Source organism: Plutella xylostella, chromosome 6 (assembly GCF_932276165.1).
Source record: "Plutella xylostella chromosome 6, ilPluXylo3.1, whole genome shotgun sequence".
NCBI lineage: Eukaryota > Metazoa > Arthropoda > Insecta > Lepidoptera > Plutellidae > Plutella > Plutella xylostella.
Window position 1 is genome coordinate 2,678,281 of NC_063986.1, and position 16,351 is coordinate 2,694,631.

General features: G+C 36.6%; 1 protein-coding gene across 1 annotated transcript in view; it reads left to right on the plus strand.

Annotated features, from left to right (window-relative positions):
• The window catches only part of LOC105389996 (suppressor of lurcher protein 1), a 58,376-nt gene that overhangs the window by 32,366 nt on the left and 9,659 nt on the right, over window positions 1–16,351 (plus strand). Inside the window, exon 5 of the mRNA XM_048621734.1 lies at window positions 14,689–14,918. Within this exon, the coding sequence (XP_048477691.1) occupies window positions 14,689–14,918 (230 nt within the window). The remainder of the gene's footprint in view (window positions 1–14,688; window positions 14,919–16,351) is intronic.

Here is a 16,351-nt window from a genome sequence, read left to right on the forward strand (position 1 = left end):
TTATAAATTTACAGGAAATAGCGATGATGACTTTCTTAGGAAAGGTGTAAGATAGTGGACAATGACGGGTTTATCTAGAATCTACTTACAGTCAACAAAAGATATTACCGAAATATTAGACAGCGTGATGTTAGCCAATAATAACATTAGAACTTATAATTACTTATGAATTACGCACTACTAAATTTATCAGAAAGTAATTAATACAACCTGTTGTAGGCAACACCTATTATGGCTATTTATGACAAACAAATATGGATTTGCATACAAAATGACGTGTGGACGCTTTGGCTCGTGATCGTATTCATAGTTTGTAATTTGAACTCATTCATCGTACGTAGTAGGTACTATTTCAGCTGTGTTTAGTTTTTTTTATCTTTATTTATTTAATACATGTAAGATTACATAAAGTTATAGTAGGTACAATAACCATGCGCTGAAACCACTAGATTTAAGTGCGACATGGTGAGAGTTCTGTATTATTAAAATGTATCGATATATCCAGTGAACTAGGTCTAAAACTCTTACTTCGATGGAAGGAGGGGGGACGTGATGGGTTGTGTGAACTTGTGTGAGACACTATCATCATCACACATAGTGTCTCTATACATGTTGCTAGGATACTTGGGCGACTGAATGAAAGCTAAATGTATTTATTTCTTTATTTATTTATTTAATAACGAAATTCTAAAACAGATAGGCAAGCAAACAGTTTTCAGTTAAAATTAAACCCTATATCTTAATATTTATAACATAACACAGCACGTATGAACAATTCCTATTGAATTCGACCAGAGAAAAGTGAAAGTGTAACATCTTTATACCTACATGTTTTTTAACAAATAAAGATTTATCTTATGTGAATACTGTGAATACGTACTGCCACGAACCCTCGTACTCGTTGAGCGTAATAAATTACTATAGACATAATATTAGTAGGTATTTATGATTAGGATTTATATTATAAGTGCCAATTTCTCCATTCTCGGTTAGAGCATAACCAGGGAGTAGTGGTTAACTTTTGACACATCTGTCATGAATTTTATATGGAGGTGACGTTTAATTTATAAATCAATCCCTGTCGGTTAGATAACCGACAATGGAGAAATTGGCATAAAGTATAGTTAGCAAAAACATAATCAAGTGCAAGCATTTATATCAAAACTCGTAAAAAGCACCTGATAATTTCACAAACAAGATCGAGTCACACTTATGAGTTGTAAATATGTATGTATTGCTTCTCGCTACCCATTTATTGGTCGTCTCGTCGCTTCTCGTAAGAATTTAATGGCGTTGCCAGCATGAATGTGTCGTAAAATAACTCTACGCCAATCATTACGACTCTATAGAGATACCAGATGGTGGGCTACTCAAACTATTTCTACGCGCTCAAGGGTAATACTGTGATCACTGTGACCTTATTTGTCTAGGAAAGTTGGGCTACTTATTCTAATTCTACAGTCTTCTTCTTTTTATTGTATCTGTGACTGTAAGGTGAAAAGATTAGTCGATCAGGCCCTGTAGCACAGGGCGCTATTAAGACGAGACAAGAGTTCTCCGTCGCGCTCGCTCTTAAGGCTGCACGATGTGAGTGAGCGCGATGCAAAACTCTTGTCACGTCTTAAATGCGCCCCGTAGTAGCCCTTCAGATTCGTGTAAGTTGACACATCACTGTCTTGTACAAAATGATAAGTCCCGTAAAATACTACTCTCACCGTTCATTGCTCGTGAGTATACTATTGCGCCCTTCGTTGTCCACCGCAAGCAATAATCGACATTATCTCTATAGTATAACATCCTCTTAATATTATAAAGGTGAAAGTTTGCGAGTATGTGTGTGTGTATGTTCGTTTCTTTTTCACGTCGAAACTGCTTAACAAATGAGCACAAATATATGGAAGCTGGGACCATCACCAACAGAAATGAGTGATATGTCGTTGAAAAGGTACTTTTTTGCAGAATATGAATAACGGAAGCGCTAGTCCTGATTTACTGTCCAATTAGAATAATCGTACCTTGAAAGTTTTTATATTTTATTTCAGTAATTTTAATGTTTTTGATATTTTTTCACATTCATTTTTAATTTCTATAACAAAATGATTATCATTCATTAAAATATTATATTTTATTTATTTATTTATTTATTTGATACTTTATTGCAAAAATATGAAATATAAGTGTACAAAAGGTGGACTTAATGCTAAAAGCATATATTTGTTTATTATCTCAGTAAATAAAACCAGTTGAAAGTAGGTAATTTCTCCCATTTTGATAATACGTGATTACGTGTATTACGCCCTAACTGTCATCAGGAGATAGTGCAATGCCATAGAAAAATACTTCCTTCCGACAAATATATGTATACCAAAATGCACAACTTATACGGATTTGTCGTCAAAATATTTTTTTGCTATCTTGAAAAGAGCTATCCAACGATGTATGACTCATCTTTGTTGGACATAGGTCCCAAAACGCCCATTGTCGTTTTAATAATATTTGGTATTGAGCTGACGCTCTGGATTAACACGTAGGCTATACTTTTTAAGGCAAAGCGAACTCGCGCGGAACATCTACTATATCACTAAATACATGTATCCCAGAACGGCTGCTTAGTGGGAGCTATTCCATAATTCGTCGGATATTTGGATGTGCTGTCTCGTTTATTAGCCGCGCGCCATTAGTCGCGCCTCTGTCGCCGCAACACGTCGCTTGATCTATGACCGCGCCCGCAAGTCTACTAAACGCAAGTGTGATCTTGGACCCACTGCACAGGTTGTTGCAAAACTGACTTAGACTTATAATACACAATATTGTAATATCCTCTACGAAATTAGCGCTCCCGAGAAATATATCAAGAACTGTTTTAGGGTGCCTTCAATACGTACCCTAGTAGAACTAGGCACCATATTATTATACAGTCGGCAATCTCACTAGCTTATCCTTTCACCATGGTGATAAATAAACCCTAAAACAGCTGTAGTGATCGACACGCTAAGAAGGAAAAGATTGTCCAAATTCTTATGTCTATAAAAACATACAATTTTGTTCGTCACTAATCAATATTACAAAATTTGTACGACTAAGTATATGAATATTTCATTCTGATTTTCTTGAAATTTGTTGAGAGTTATGATTGTTACACATATTATATTTTTCCTCTTCTTAATCCAAGGTTCGTTGTAAATTAGCCTTAATAACTTTTAAGTACTGGAAGTGGGCTTTTTAGTAGCATATTAGCATTAAATAGCGGACTTGCACCCGGGATAGCCTAACTTGTATTGTACCGGTATAGCTTATGACATGACTAGGTAAGGGAATCCGCACCGATAAATTTATTCTATATCGATTCGCGAATTTCAATTTGAATAAAGAATAGATGGCTCGCTACGTATTCTGTCGTGTGAATATGTACAGTTGACTTCATAAATATGTATTCACTTTTGTAACTTGATTGACAAGGTAGGAATACATTCAGGAACCGCCAATTGCTTCAATGGCCGTTTGTGAAGTTTGGTTTTGGCGAGGTACAAAAACGTAAACGTATTTATGGAGTTGACTGTACCTATTTGAATTTGTTATTAGTAAATGCGTTTTGATCTTCTGGTAATCTTAACTGTCTGTGAATCCATTAGCTCTAAAATGGATGCATTAATTTGGATGTGTCACTTTGGTTTGAAAGATATCGGAATTGAAAGAGTTATTTTGAAGAGCTATGATTTTTTAAATGTTTTTATTCATCGTATAAATATAAAAAAAATATGAGAATTAGTTGAGCTTTTTTTCCTTTTATGATTGAATTGAGTTTTCAATGTAGGTATTTTTTCCAATCTGAGGTATTTTAACGTTTGTGGTTTGTCTAAGTGGTGGAAAGCATTGCTGCATGGCGTTTGACAGTCCTTTTATAAATGTTATTTCGTGGTATCGACGGTTTGGCGGTGCGAAGTTGAAAAATGAAGGGAAACTGTGTTGTGTTGTTAGCAAGTGTTTATTTGCCACGTACCTATACTGTGTAGGATCTTTGTTCAGAAATGTAAGGTTATAAAATTTAACATATGTTTTTTACTACTCACGTTATATATGATTGCCTGGAAGAGATCACTATTAGAAATAAGGTGGCCAATTCTGCTATTTATTTAAGTAAATAGCGCTGTGTGCGCTAAAAGTAGATAGACTAGTTACTGAGACTCTAACTACACTCACGGGCAATGAATTAGTTCCATTGAGAAAATCACCAAATTACTCATATACGGAAAAAACTAACATAATTATACGTCTTCTGCAATATTTAAGTACATTTTAACGGCGCATCAGAATATTAACAACAAAAAAAGTAAACGTTTTGTTAAAATATCCGATTAAATGTTAAAAAAATTGAGGCTTTTTTTTATTGTTGTTTATTGTTCATTTATTTATAATATTTCTTAATAATACATACGATGTCTGCATTTTGTAAATGGAACTGTTTATTTGTCCGTGAGTGTATTACATAGTTAGAAATAATACAAAAGCAATTTGTATTCAATTTCAGGCAACCTTCTCTTCCAATTGCGCCGCTTCATATTGATGAAACTAAATTCTGATTATTTATAATTACAATTAAAATAGAGCATACATTTTGGCAATAATTTAGTTTACAAAAGCCCAACTAACATTGAAGGCGCTTAAACTTCGCAATACAACTCGCGGTAATATAATGAAATGGCTAGCGAATGGCTTTTATCTAGTTTGAAAACAAAATAAAAAGCTGCGGAACCACAAAGCCACGGTCAGAGTGGAGCGCGGACAAATTATTGCTGAAAGTGGGGCTTCTGCGAAATCCTTTGTTTGGGGTTCCGTATCTAAAATGGACCAATCAGCGGCCAGCACGACAGAACTTGAGGTCCGCGGTACGTTTTGTGTTAAATTCTTAGCAGCACTGGAAAACTTTAATTTCGCGCTAGCTAGTTAGTTTTAGTTAGACTATTTTGAACTATTTGTCTCATACATACTTGTACGACAAGTGGAGATAGATAGATTTATTATAAGTTTGCATGATAATCAATTTAAACCTGAAATTATATATTTATAAAACACTTTAGGTTATGTTATCAGCAATAATAATGCAATGCAGCCAGTGTAATGGTGACCTTTGAGCCCGGTACGATCAGGGGTGAACTTTTTGAGTAGATAAGTACTTATATAAATTATGTATAACTTTTTTTTTATTATTTACTTAAGTTATTTTACATTTCTTATAATTGAATTTAGTCTAATAAAATTTAACGTTTCGGTAAGTACTCGAATATATACTAATAAGCATTTATAACACGTTTATTTTACAAGATTATAATGGCACTTCAACGAGACTTTAATGTCGTGTAACGTGCAATAAAAATGATATACTCCTACAATATACTGACGTGATTTATTTATTTATTTATTTATTTATTTATTTATTTATTTATTTATTTATTTATTTATTTATTTATTTATTTATTTATTTATTTATTTATTTATTTATTTATTTATTTATTTATTTATTTATTTATTTATTTATTTATTTATTTATTTATTTATTTATTTATTTATTTATTTATTTATTTATTTATTTATTTATTTATTTATTTATTTATTTATTTATTTATTTATTTATTTATTTATTTATTTATTTATTTATTTATTTATTCTTCATTGCACAATATACAAAAGTAATTATGTACAATTAGGTGGACTTAATGCTAAAAGCATTTTCTACCAGTCAACCTACAGGAGGTACAGGGAGTAAATTGTATGGGAGTGCAAAAAAAAGAACTTATTTAAGACAATTTCAGCGAAGAAAACTAAAATATGTACTACTTAAATATAATATCCTACAACAATTTATACTTATACAATATACTAATAGATAATATATAAACCTATACCTATAAAATATATACAATACATGAATACCTAATATAAATATATATACTATAATATTATTATTATATAAACACACAACAACTGAGGTGCATGAAAAAAAATGAACTGTCTTCTATCCTATCCTGCTGAGATAATGAGCCCGAACCAGTGATTTAAATACTGCTCGACTGGGAGCCTTCCTGATAGACTCGGGGAGATCATTCCACAGTCGGACAGCTGTAACGGAGAAGGAATTAAGCATAAAACCTGAATGATGTAGTGGTAAGGACAACAAAAGATTATGGGAGGAGCGGAGGTGTTTGCTATGAGTATCTGATAGGAAGTTGAATATAGATTTAAGGTAAGAAGGGGAATTAGGTTCAAAGAGGACTGAAAAAAGAAGGCAGAGAATGCGTACATTCCTCCTATCTCGAATAGGAAGCCACTTTAACTTGGCACGATAACTGGACACGTGATCATATTTTCGGAGACCGAAAATGAATCGTATACAGGTATTCTGCAAGCGTTCCAGTTTGTTAAGCAAAGCCTCAGTCACATCCAAATAGCACACATCAGCATAGTCAAGAATGGGCAAGAGAAGAGAGGTTGCCAGAGAAAGTTTAGTCTTGAAAGGCAGAAAGTTTTTGAGGCGTATAAGGGAATGCATAGAGGCATAGATCCGACGCGACACATTGTCAATCTGTGGCACCCAACTCAGATGTTTGTCGATGATCAATCCAAGATCTTTGACCGTGGATGAAAATGGAATACTGCATCCGTCGAACACCAATGGCACCGAAGTAAGATCATGGTTAGACATTAATTGAGAGCTGCCGACGATGATTGCTTGACATTTCGTAGGGTTTACCAAAATACCAAAGCTTTTTGACCACTCAAGAATACGTGTTAGGTCTTCATTAAGTTGGTTGATGATCAAATCCAAGTCATCAGGATGGCCCTGACTGTAAAGCTGCAGATCATCAGCGTACAGATGGTAGGAACAGAGAAGATTAGAGGACACTAAATGAATAAACATAGAGAAAAGTAAAGGAGACAGGATACCGCCCTGAGGAACGCCAGCAGACAAATCGGACCAGTCAGATAATACCGAGCAGCTTCGGATCGCCTGCTGACGACCCCGAAGATAGGAAGAAAACCAGCTGACAGCAGGGAGGGAGATCTTGGATTTTTCCAAAACGGCTAATAGTAGGTCATGGTCCACAGCGTTAAACGCATTGCTAAAATCAATGAGGACAAGCACGGTAATCATTTTGTTCTCCATACCACACCTTATGTCCTCAGTGACTTTCAGCAAGGCAGTCGTAGTGCTGTGCCCAGCCCGAAAACCAGACTGGTATGGATTTAGAAGACCACCATTTGACAGAAACGCGGTAAGCTGGCGGTGAACAATCGACTCGAGGACCTTGGACAGGAAGGGTAGTATTGAGATGGGGCGGTAATGGTTGAGAGATGAGGGATTTGATATTTTAGGAAGAGGAATAACATAGGCCTTACGCCAGAGATCAGGGAAATGTCCAGAGGTAAGGGAATGGTTGATGATATGGGTGATGGCAGGGAGAAGGATGTCGAGAAGATTGATCACCATAATGCGTCCTATATTATCATGGCCTACCGCCTTCGATTTGAGGGACAGAATAATTTTCCTAATCTCCTCCGCTGATGCTGGTGCGAAATTAAAGGATTCTATATCTGGCGTGGGTATATTATCAATTTGATTTAGAGTGAATTGTTTTGTGAAAGAGTCAAGAGTAGAGGAGGATGTGAAGTGTTTGTTGAGAGAGTTAAGATCAAAAGGAATTTTATCATCTTGTTTAGGTGGCTTACCCACGCCAAGAGACCTTAGGAATTTCCAAATGCCTGCAGGAGAAGATAGTTCAAGTTGCTCTGTGATATATTGGCGTTTGGCGTTCCTACACATCTGATTACACCGATTTCTGGCTGCCCTACAGGCAGACCAGTTTTCCTCAGTACGTGATTTTTTGTACCTACGAAATGCCCTGTCCCTCCTAACCATGAACTTCCGGATAGTGTCAGTAATCCAAGGCGTTGGTCGATGCTTCAGTTTCACAGGACGTACAGGAGCATGAGTGTCAAACAGCTTTATGACATTGCTGCATAGAAATGCAACTTTGTCATCGACATCTGGCAAGTCCTGCATGTCACTCCACTGTATTTTTGTGGCATCGGATCTAAGCCTCTCAGCATCTAGCTTAGAAAAGTTACGTTGAAGGAGTACCACTGGCTTTGGTTTTGGAATGCGTAATCGATAGGAGCAGAAAATGAGGTCATGATTAGAGAAACCAGGAGCGAGGTGTTGTCCGTGGCGAGCTACGAGAGAATCATCAGAAGTAACAATGAGGTCGATTAAGGTGTCAGTCGTAGAAGAGTGATGAGTGGCGGAAAGTGGTAAAATTTTGAGATTGACTGAATCGACGATGGATTGCAATTTTCGGGAGCGAGAGTTAGAGACAAGCAAGTCGGTATTAAAATCACCCATGACTATGTGATGTGTGTAGTTGGAGGTTATATTTTCAAGGACGGACTCTATAGACGGGAAATAGTTATTACTTGGAGCACAATAGGACACCCCAAGTAAAACCTTGACCCCCAGATTCAGTTCAAGAAATAAATATTCGGCGGGAGCATTACTGGACGAGGGAGACTGGGCTACAATTGAGAATGGAATATTGCTTTTTAAGTAAATGGCTACTCCTCCACCCGATCTACCCACGCGATCATTGCGGACTAGGACATATCCAGGGAGACAGTACGCATGTGAAGAAAGAGTGGGTTGTAGCCAACTTTCAGAAACCAAAACAGCATGGTCTATGCCCGATGAGAAAGTGTTGACCAGTTCGTTATAATGTTTTGGAATGCTTTGAGCATTAATATGGCAAACGTTAAAATTTTTAGAAAGAGAGGAGAACTCGTTAATTAAAGTGTCACTTAGGCACAGGCCATCATCATCAGCGCTTAGATAAGAAGAAGAATCAGCCGAAGCAAATGAGTCATCGTCAGATCCAACAGACATAAAAGTTTGTGTGTGTAATATGTAACTACAATTATAAATACTATATACTTAAATAAATAATATAATCTAATTGATAAAGCTAATAAAATATGTACTAAACGAATTATTGACTTGCGCGAGTAGAAAAAACTACCTGCACCGTCCTGCTGGTCAAAAAGTAAAAAAAAAAAACATTAAAAAAAAATAATAATAGTTGACGCTCAGAATATTAACATTTGAATAAATGGACTATTTAATTTAGAGCGTGAATTTTTGAACGCAACCCAATACTTAACACTGACAGAAAACTAAAAACACAGATAAATAATTGGCAGAATACTCAAGAATATGTTGAAGTTGTCAACCTCTTGACAACTAAATCTACAAAAAAAAAAAAAAACTGAAACTTTGGTTGACAATGACAAGCCAAGGACTTTGTATTATAACAGGACTGAGTACTGCCAAAATTTTAATTACTAAAACACATCGTAAGCTGTTGTAATAAGATTCAATTTGGCAATCAACGTTTCAAGAGCCAAAACGAGCCGAGCGAGATAGCTAGATTAGAGGCCGTTTGTCCCTTACTAACGCTTGCCATCCCAAAAAAAACGTGATAGTTGGTAGAAAATATTTGATTTGATTTGAATTGAAAATGTTAGATTTTTATTTCAAACAATGATTTAATTATCATACGAACTCTGAGCATAACTTATAATTAAATAATAACTTTAAACTTACTAATAAGATTAAAGTTATTATTTAATAAGATATTATTTTGTATCGTACCTCATAATAATTATGTTAAACCTGTCATTATTTCAAACACTTGGTAGTATTCTTATTAGTACCTCATGCCAACCCTTTCATCTGTCATGGCGGTTTGTTTTGAATTTATTTGTTGTTGTCTTGTCATACATAGTTATTATTGCAAATTAGTAAGTTTCATTGAAGAAATTGAGATAAAGTGCTGTGTACAAGCTTGTAAAAGTGAATCGTGTGGTGGTTGCGGCATATTATTTCACAGGTAAGCCGAGAAAGGTAATATTAGATTTATAACAAATAGGGTAACCATGCGGTATGGCAATCTATTGGGGCTACAAGCTACCACACAAAATAACATAATTTTATTCGATTGTCCACGCATATCTCCGAAATTATTGATCCGGATGCAACCATGTTATTAGGGTTCCATACCCAAAGGGTGCCAACGGAACCCTATTACCTAGCTTCCACTGTCTGCCCGTCTGTCTTTCAATGTGCCATGACTAATTATATATTTTATTTCTTTGTCAGATTTCCCAAGAATGAAGATAAGAAAAAAATATGGCCGATGAAGATGTTGTTCCGGTGTCACAATAGATCATCATCATCCAGTTCAATGTAATTAAGAACCATACATGAGTTCCAGTTGTGAAGGCATTAGCTAATTCATATTTAAATTTTAACATACTTATTCCATAATGGAAAATCTAATTCCTTAAAGAATTTAGGCTGTAAGATTGGCCTCCGGCAGAATTGTATAAAACAATATTGTTTAGCCATGTTTAGTAATAATAAAAATAAATTCCATAAATACAGTGTATTTTATTTAAATTTTTCATAATTTACTATATCCCATTCCACGGGGAAAGACATTTGATAAGTCAAAGCCAATATACCAATAAAAACTAGCCTTATTCGAATGTAATAACGGTTCTATCAGATGTCTTTCCCCGTGGAATGGGATATAAACTATCACCGTCCTTGATAATCACAAAATAATTTCATTTGTCATAGATATATATATCTCCGATATATGCAACTCCGAAGAGTGACTAAGATTTTGTTGACCTACGGTAGCGATTGTTTAGTACAATTATCCATTTATTGTCTACCTATAAAGCTTAAATATATTTTTTTGGGTCCCAATTTTTGATCACTGTAATAATTATATTACTAGAACAAGTCCCCAAAGTCCCACCTAACACAAATTTCGTGGTCACCTTATTAGAAAGGGACAAACGGCCTCTTTACTACACCTTCTGCTCGGCTCGCTTTTGGGTTCCGAGTACTCAGTCCTGTTATATATACAAAGTCCTTGTGACAAGCAAAGACAAAATAAGGAACACATTGCTGTGTGGAAAAATAAATTAACCTACCTTCTACCTTACGTTACGAGCAAGTACTAAAAAATGCAATGCGTTAACCGTGAAAATATGTACCAGAAAAGAGTAATTGAAATTGAAGCACAATGAGAATCAACGCTTATGAACACCGGCTTTACTTCTGGTTACTGGAGCAGGTTGCGCGACTGGGGGCTGAGACGCCGTGGTTGGAGTCACAACTCTGCTGGGACCAGGCTTCGAGGCGGGCTTGGTGCCGGGCGTCTTGCGAGCAGCGGGGGCCGCTGCCACCGCCGGGTGCTTGCTGCACAGCTCGTCCAACTCCAGCTCGGACACTACCTTCACCCTGGTGTCTGCGAGCTGAATGAAGATGGCACCATTTCTCGTCCAGCAGGCCCTGACACAGAAGTGCTTGCGGGCCCGCATGAAGATGCGTTGCCGTGTCCTGGTCAGGAATTCTCGGATGATAATGGGACTAGATTTGAGTTCCCTCTTGTTATCCCATATTAGTGACCTGATAGATGGAGTTGAGAACCTCACCAGAATAGGCCTGGGCTTCTCAGGGTCCTGTATGCCTCCAATCCGAACACACTGGATAATGCTGGAGCGATCAAAATGTGACTGACCCATCTTGGTGACAACAGTGTGTGTGATCAGCGCCGTGGGGTCCTCCTCCTTCTCCTCCGCAATGCCAGTGAACAGAAGGGCATTATGACGGCTCTGGGTGTCTATTTCATCCACCTGCCTGACTAGGCCAGCAATCTGCTCGTGCATCAGACGTAGGATGGGCATGACTGAGTCCTTGAATAAGCTGAAATCCCTGGAGAGATCATCAAGCTCTGGCTTCCTGCTTGAGTTGGAGGACTTCAGCTTTCTCTCAAAATCATCCATGCGATCAGCAATCATCTTCTCAATATTCTTCTGTTGCTCCAATAGCTCTTGTGTAGAGACCATAGTGCAGTTATCAGTGTCAATTGTGTAGATGATAGGTATTGACCAGCAGGTAGGTGCAGTTGCAAGAGTTACTGCATATAATTGCTAGATAACAATTATCTACCGAATTTATGTATATAAATATCTGAATTTTATTAGAAAATACTTTTATTATTGTAAATAACTATTTAAATTTATTAAAATCTCTACAGTACAATGTTGTTTATTTATTTGCAACTACCCGAAAAAAGCCGTGATAGTTCACGAGCCGTGTCGCCGTTTTGGAACAGATCAATATTTGATATACTCGTATATCAGTAGGTACCAACATAATTCGAATAGAAAATTGTAATAGACAATTCTGTATAATACCTTCAAATTACTTCAAATTATAACTTACATAAATAGGTAATTCAGGTAATAATCATTCGGCAGCTCACCACTTTGAACACCTTCTGGCCTTCGAGTTTTTGAAATTCACAAAACCCTTTTTCTAACAACCTTACATCTACAACTCTGTACAAGAACTTAACACCATTGAGTATAACTGTAAGTAGGAAATATGTTCATACGTACGGTACAATACACACAACTTTTACACTAAACTGTACATTAGCTGGAGCCAAATGCGGGACCGGGGACCATTGTGAGCGGAGTTCGGAACAAACTTTCAACTGGACTAATTAAATATACTGGCTAGATCGCCCGATTTCTGTTTAAAAATAATACAACAGCATATTTTATTTTGTACACGCACATTATAGCTTTATATTATTTGGTAAATAAGACACGAAACCTATATGTTATACCTAGATTGGAGAGTACAAAAGAGTTACGAAATGGTAAACCGAAAAAAACACGATAATATAAGTTATTGTATCAGTTTTTAAAATTGCCTTCTTATTTTTGGATAGGTGTTATAAATTAATAAAATGCCAACCAAAGTCGCTGGTAGGAGAATGTGTTTCAGAAAGTTACTTTATCAACAAGCTAACCACTTCCGTAGTTGCTTGTAAAACTGTACAGTTTTCTTTGTTTCCGCGGAATTTGGCAATCCTTGTTATTCTTTTGTATAGTACATATATATAACAAATATACCGAGGTTTGAGTAACAAAAGTCCACCCACTATAGTTTCAGTGTTTCATGAAAGTATGTGTTGATTTTTATGGTTAAGTAGCTTTTCCCTCGAGCTTCGCTTTGCCTTAAAACGATTTCCGGGGCACAAAAATCATAATATTCAACTCAACTTGGTGGAACTTTATCATTGCCCGTACTCGCACTGAAACAGCAAAATAACGTGATACATACGTCGAGAGTAAAAAAATAATCCACCCGTACTAAACATGTTTAGATAATAATATGTAAAAAAACAATGCAGGCTACATATTCAAGCTTAGGTAATATTACTTAAATCAGAAACAGGCGTAAACGATATTAATACCGCACACTTTTTTACCTAGAATGTGCGAATAATAAGTAAACGAATACGATATTGGCGCTGTTGCGGAAATGTTCGCCAACATTAAGTAAACAATGTATTTTCCTGATTCCTTTATGCGTAGCTTTTATTTTTGTTCTCAGTGTGAAAAGTCGAACATAAAATAAAATACAATCTTAGCGAATGGATTATATAGAACTAGCTGTTCCCGCGAACTTCGCGGTTTTAGTTTTAGTTTAACACATAATATTATAAAAAGTTTTCCCATGGTAATTCCGGGATAAAAAGTAGCCTATGTTCTTTCCCAGGGTCTAGACCGTATGTTACCAAATTTCATTGAAATCCGTTCAGTAGTTTTGGCGTGAAAGAGTAACAGACAGACAGACAGACAGACACAGTTACTTTCGCATTTATAATATTAGTTAGGATAGAATCATACTGGTCGTGAAGTCTGTTTTTTACCAATACAGCGTTTTGCAAAATTGGTATAGTAAGCCGAAAGGTCTATTCCAACTTTTTTCTAAAATGCCATGTAAGCAAATATACTTTTCCAACACGTTGTAACCATCGTAATACCGCCAAAGAAAAATAGAATAGACCATTTTACCTATAATGTAGTGTAATAAAATAATATATCGTCAAATACAAAGCTCGCTAGATAGATGATTAGACGTATTATTAAACTCCACTTTACTATTAAATTTCGCCGTAATTTCCCCCATACACGGCACCAGGCACTAAAAGCTGCTCATAGTAACGTTTAATAATGTGTGTGTTCTCTATGTTTAGAGCCAAGAGCACTCGAGTTCACTTCCTTTCAAAGGAACACCGTATTCCTCTTGTTAAGTCTCGCCTGTTTAGTGTAAGTTCAAGACGCAAGACGCACGTTAGGCAGAAACTCACGAAAGGTGCACAACTTTACCTGTGCACCTTGTAAATGGGCACGAAAGTTATTTGGTTAGACTAAGTTCTGGTGTCTTAAGTCTTAACCCTGTCCGTGTCAGAATGGGATACACAAATAAATTTGCAAGTGTTTTGTACCGTAAGTGCAGGTTTCACAACTAATAAAGTTAAGTTAGGCAGAAGTTAAGTATGATGCGCTGTGATTGGCTGATATTTCGTTAAGCCAGACGGACTGACTTTTAGTACATTGAAGGCCCGTTAGGGCCCGGAGAATTTTAGGTAAACAAAAAACAGCGAAAACAGTTCTGTTCGCTTGCTAGTCATATTATTCGCTGACCTCTTCCAGAACTAAGGAAATGCATTTTTTATATTAACATACCTATGTACTTTTTTCCAACAGCTGCAGCCGAGGCGACTACATCAAAGTCTACTCGGAAGGGTCCACCAGTGGACCGGGTCCCCCCGGCGTCAACGAGTACTCGAGCTGGTCTCAGCTCCTCTGTGGGAGCCGCATGGATAATCCTCCGCCGATCTACTCTCACGGACCCATGCTAGTCCTGGAGTTTCACACGGGAGGGAAAGAGACCAATGCTACCGGCTTCGTTGGGACTTACAAGTTTATTGATAGACGTAAGTGGCGGTGTGATGTTCTTTTGTTTTTGTGTACTTCGATAGGTTTATGCATCAATGGTTGGAGGAAGCATGTGGTTGCAAACGGAGAACAGTTTATGAGGAGGTCTTTACCTAACAGTAGGCTACATAAAAATATGTTTTAGCTCTGAAAGACAATGGGCTGTCATACGTTTGGTTTGAGATTCTGTGTATGTATTTAAATCTATGTTTGTATGCGGCCGAGTAGCACTTAAAAGATGGACGGTGTATAAAGTAAACAACACATAGGACGTTTACAAGTAATTAGGTAACTAAATAGCATGCCCCATCTATTACGATGTTAAGTAGCACAAAACATTATCCATTTGTAGTTTAAGTTGCATTAAACATTATCCATTGGTAGTTTATTTTCATTCCAATGCATCTTAAGCTAAACTTTAGAATCTCAAGTTAATCTCCAGTAGGTCGGACGTCTTTTGAGCTCGTGAGAGCGGATTTCTCAACAGATCTTGGACGTTTAGGAAAATAGAATACGGATTTACGGTCCTTACACAAGCAGATGTGCGCTCCTCGCTCGCAGTTAGTCAGACTTGGCCGGTCAAGAGCAAGTCGCGAGTAGTGATTAGCGTTCCTTAGGTTATGAGGGAATTGTTCTTGGTTGGAACTGTAATTGTTATTATTTCCCTAAATAGTTGAGGATCGACAAATGTTTCTACTTAATTGTAAATAAAGGTTTATATGTATTGTGAAGGACTCCACTCCAAAAGCAGAAGATTTTTACAATAACAAATTCATGTTTGTGTAAGTACTACACCGTAGCCAAGCTACGCTTTCGTAGCAGTTACTACGCCGTGGCGTAGCGCCGTAGTAGTTACTACGCTGTGGCGTAGCACCGTAGTCTCACAGACTTGTCATAATTTTGTAGTCTAATTTACGCAATTCTTCTTTTTAGCTCTCTCATTCTCTTCATTACAATTAGCTGAGGAAGATATTCAGTACAGCGTACACTATAGAACGATTAATTGTTCAATACATAATTGAACCGCTAGCGGAACTCTGAAAAATCCCCGGACATGACAACAGCGAGCACAAAAGCAATAGCACTCGCAGTTTCCACGCCATTTGGTAGCCACTCCCGTTGCATGCAGTTTAGTGGCCGACCAGAATATTGGTCTCTGAGATGGAATCGGTCATTTGAACGAGCAATAGCATTTTAGTTGTGAACACTTTTATGAAAATGCCAAGCGCATTTGTCGTGGAAATGAAAAGCGATTTCAGTAAAATTTGGACTGGTTTTGATAGATTTATAAATAGGTAACTATATAAAAATAGAGAAATGATCATATAAGTATAATGAATAAAAAATAGTACAAAACTACCATGCCAAATCTGTCTATTTTAAAATTATATATATTATGGAAAACATTTTTCATAAGCAAAATAATGTAATA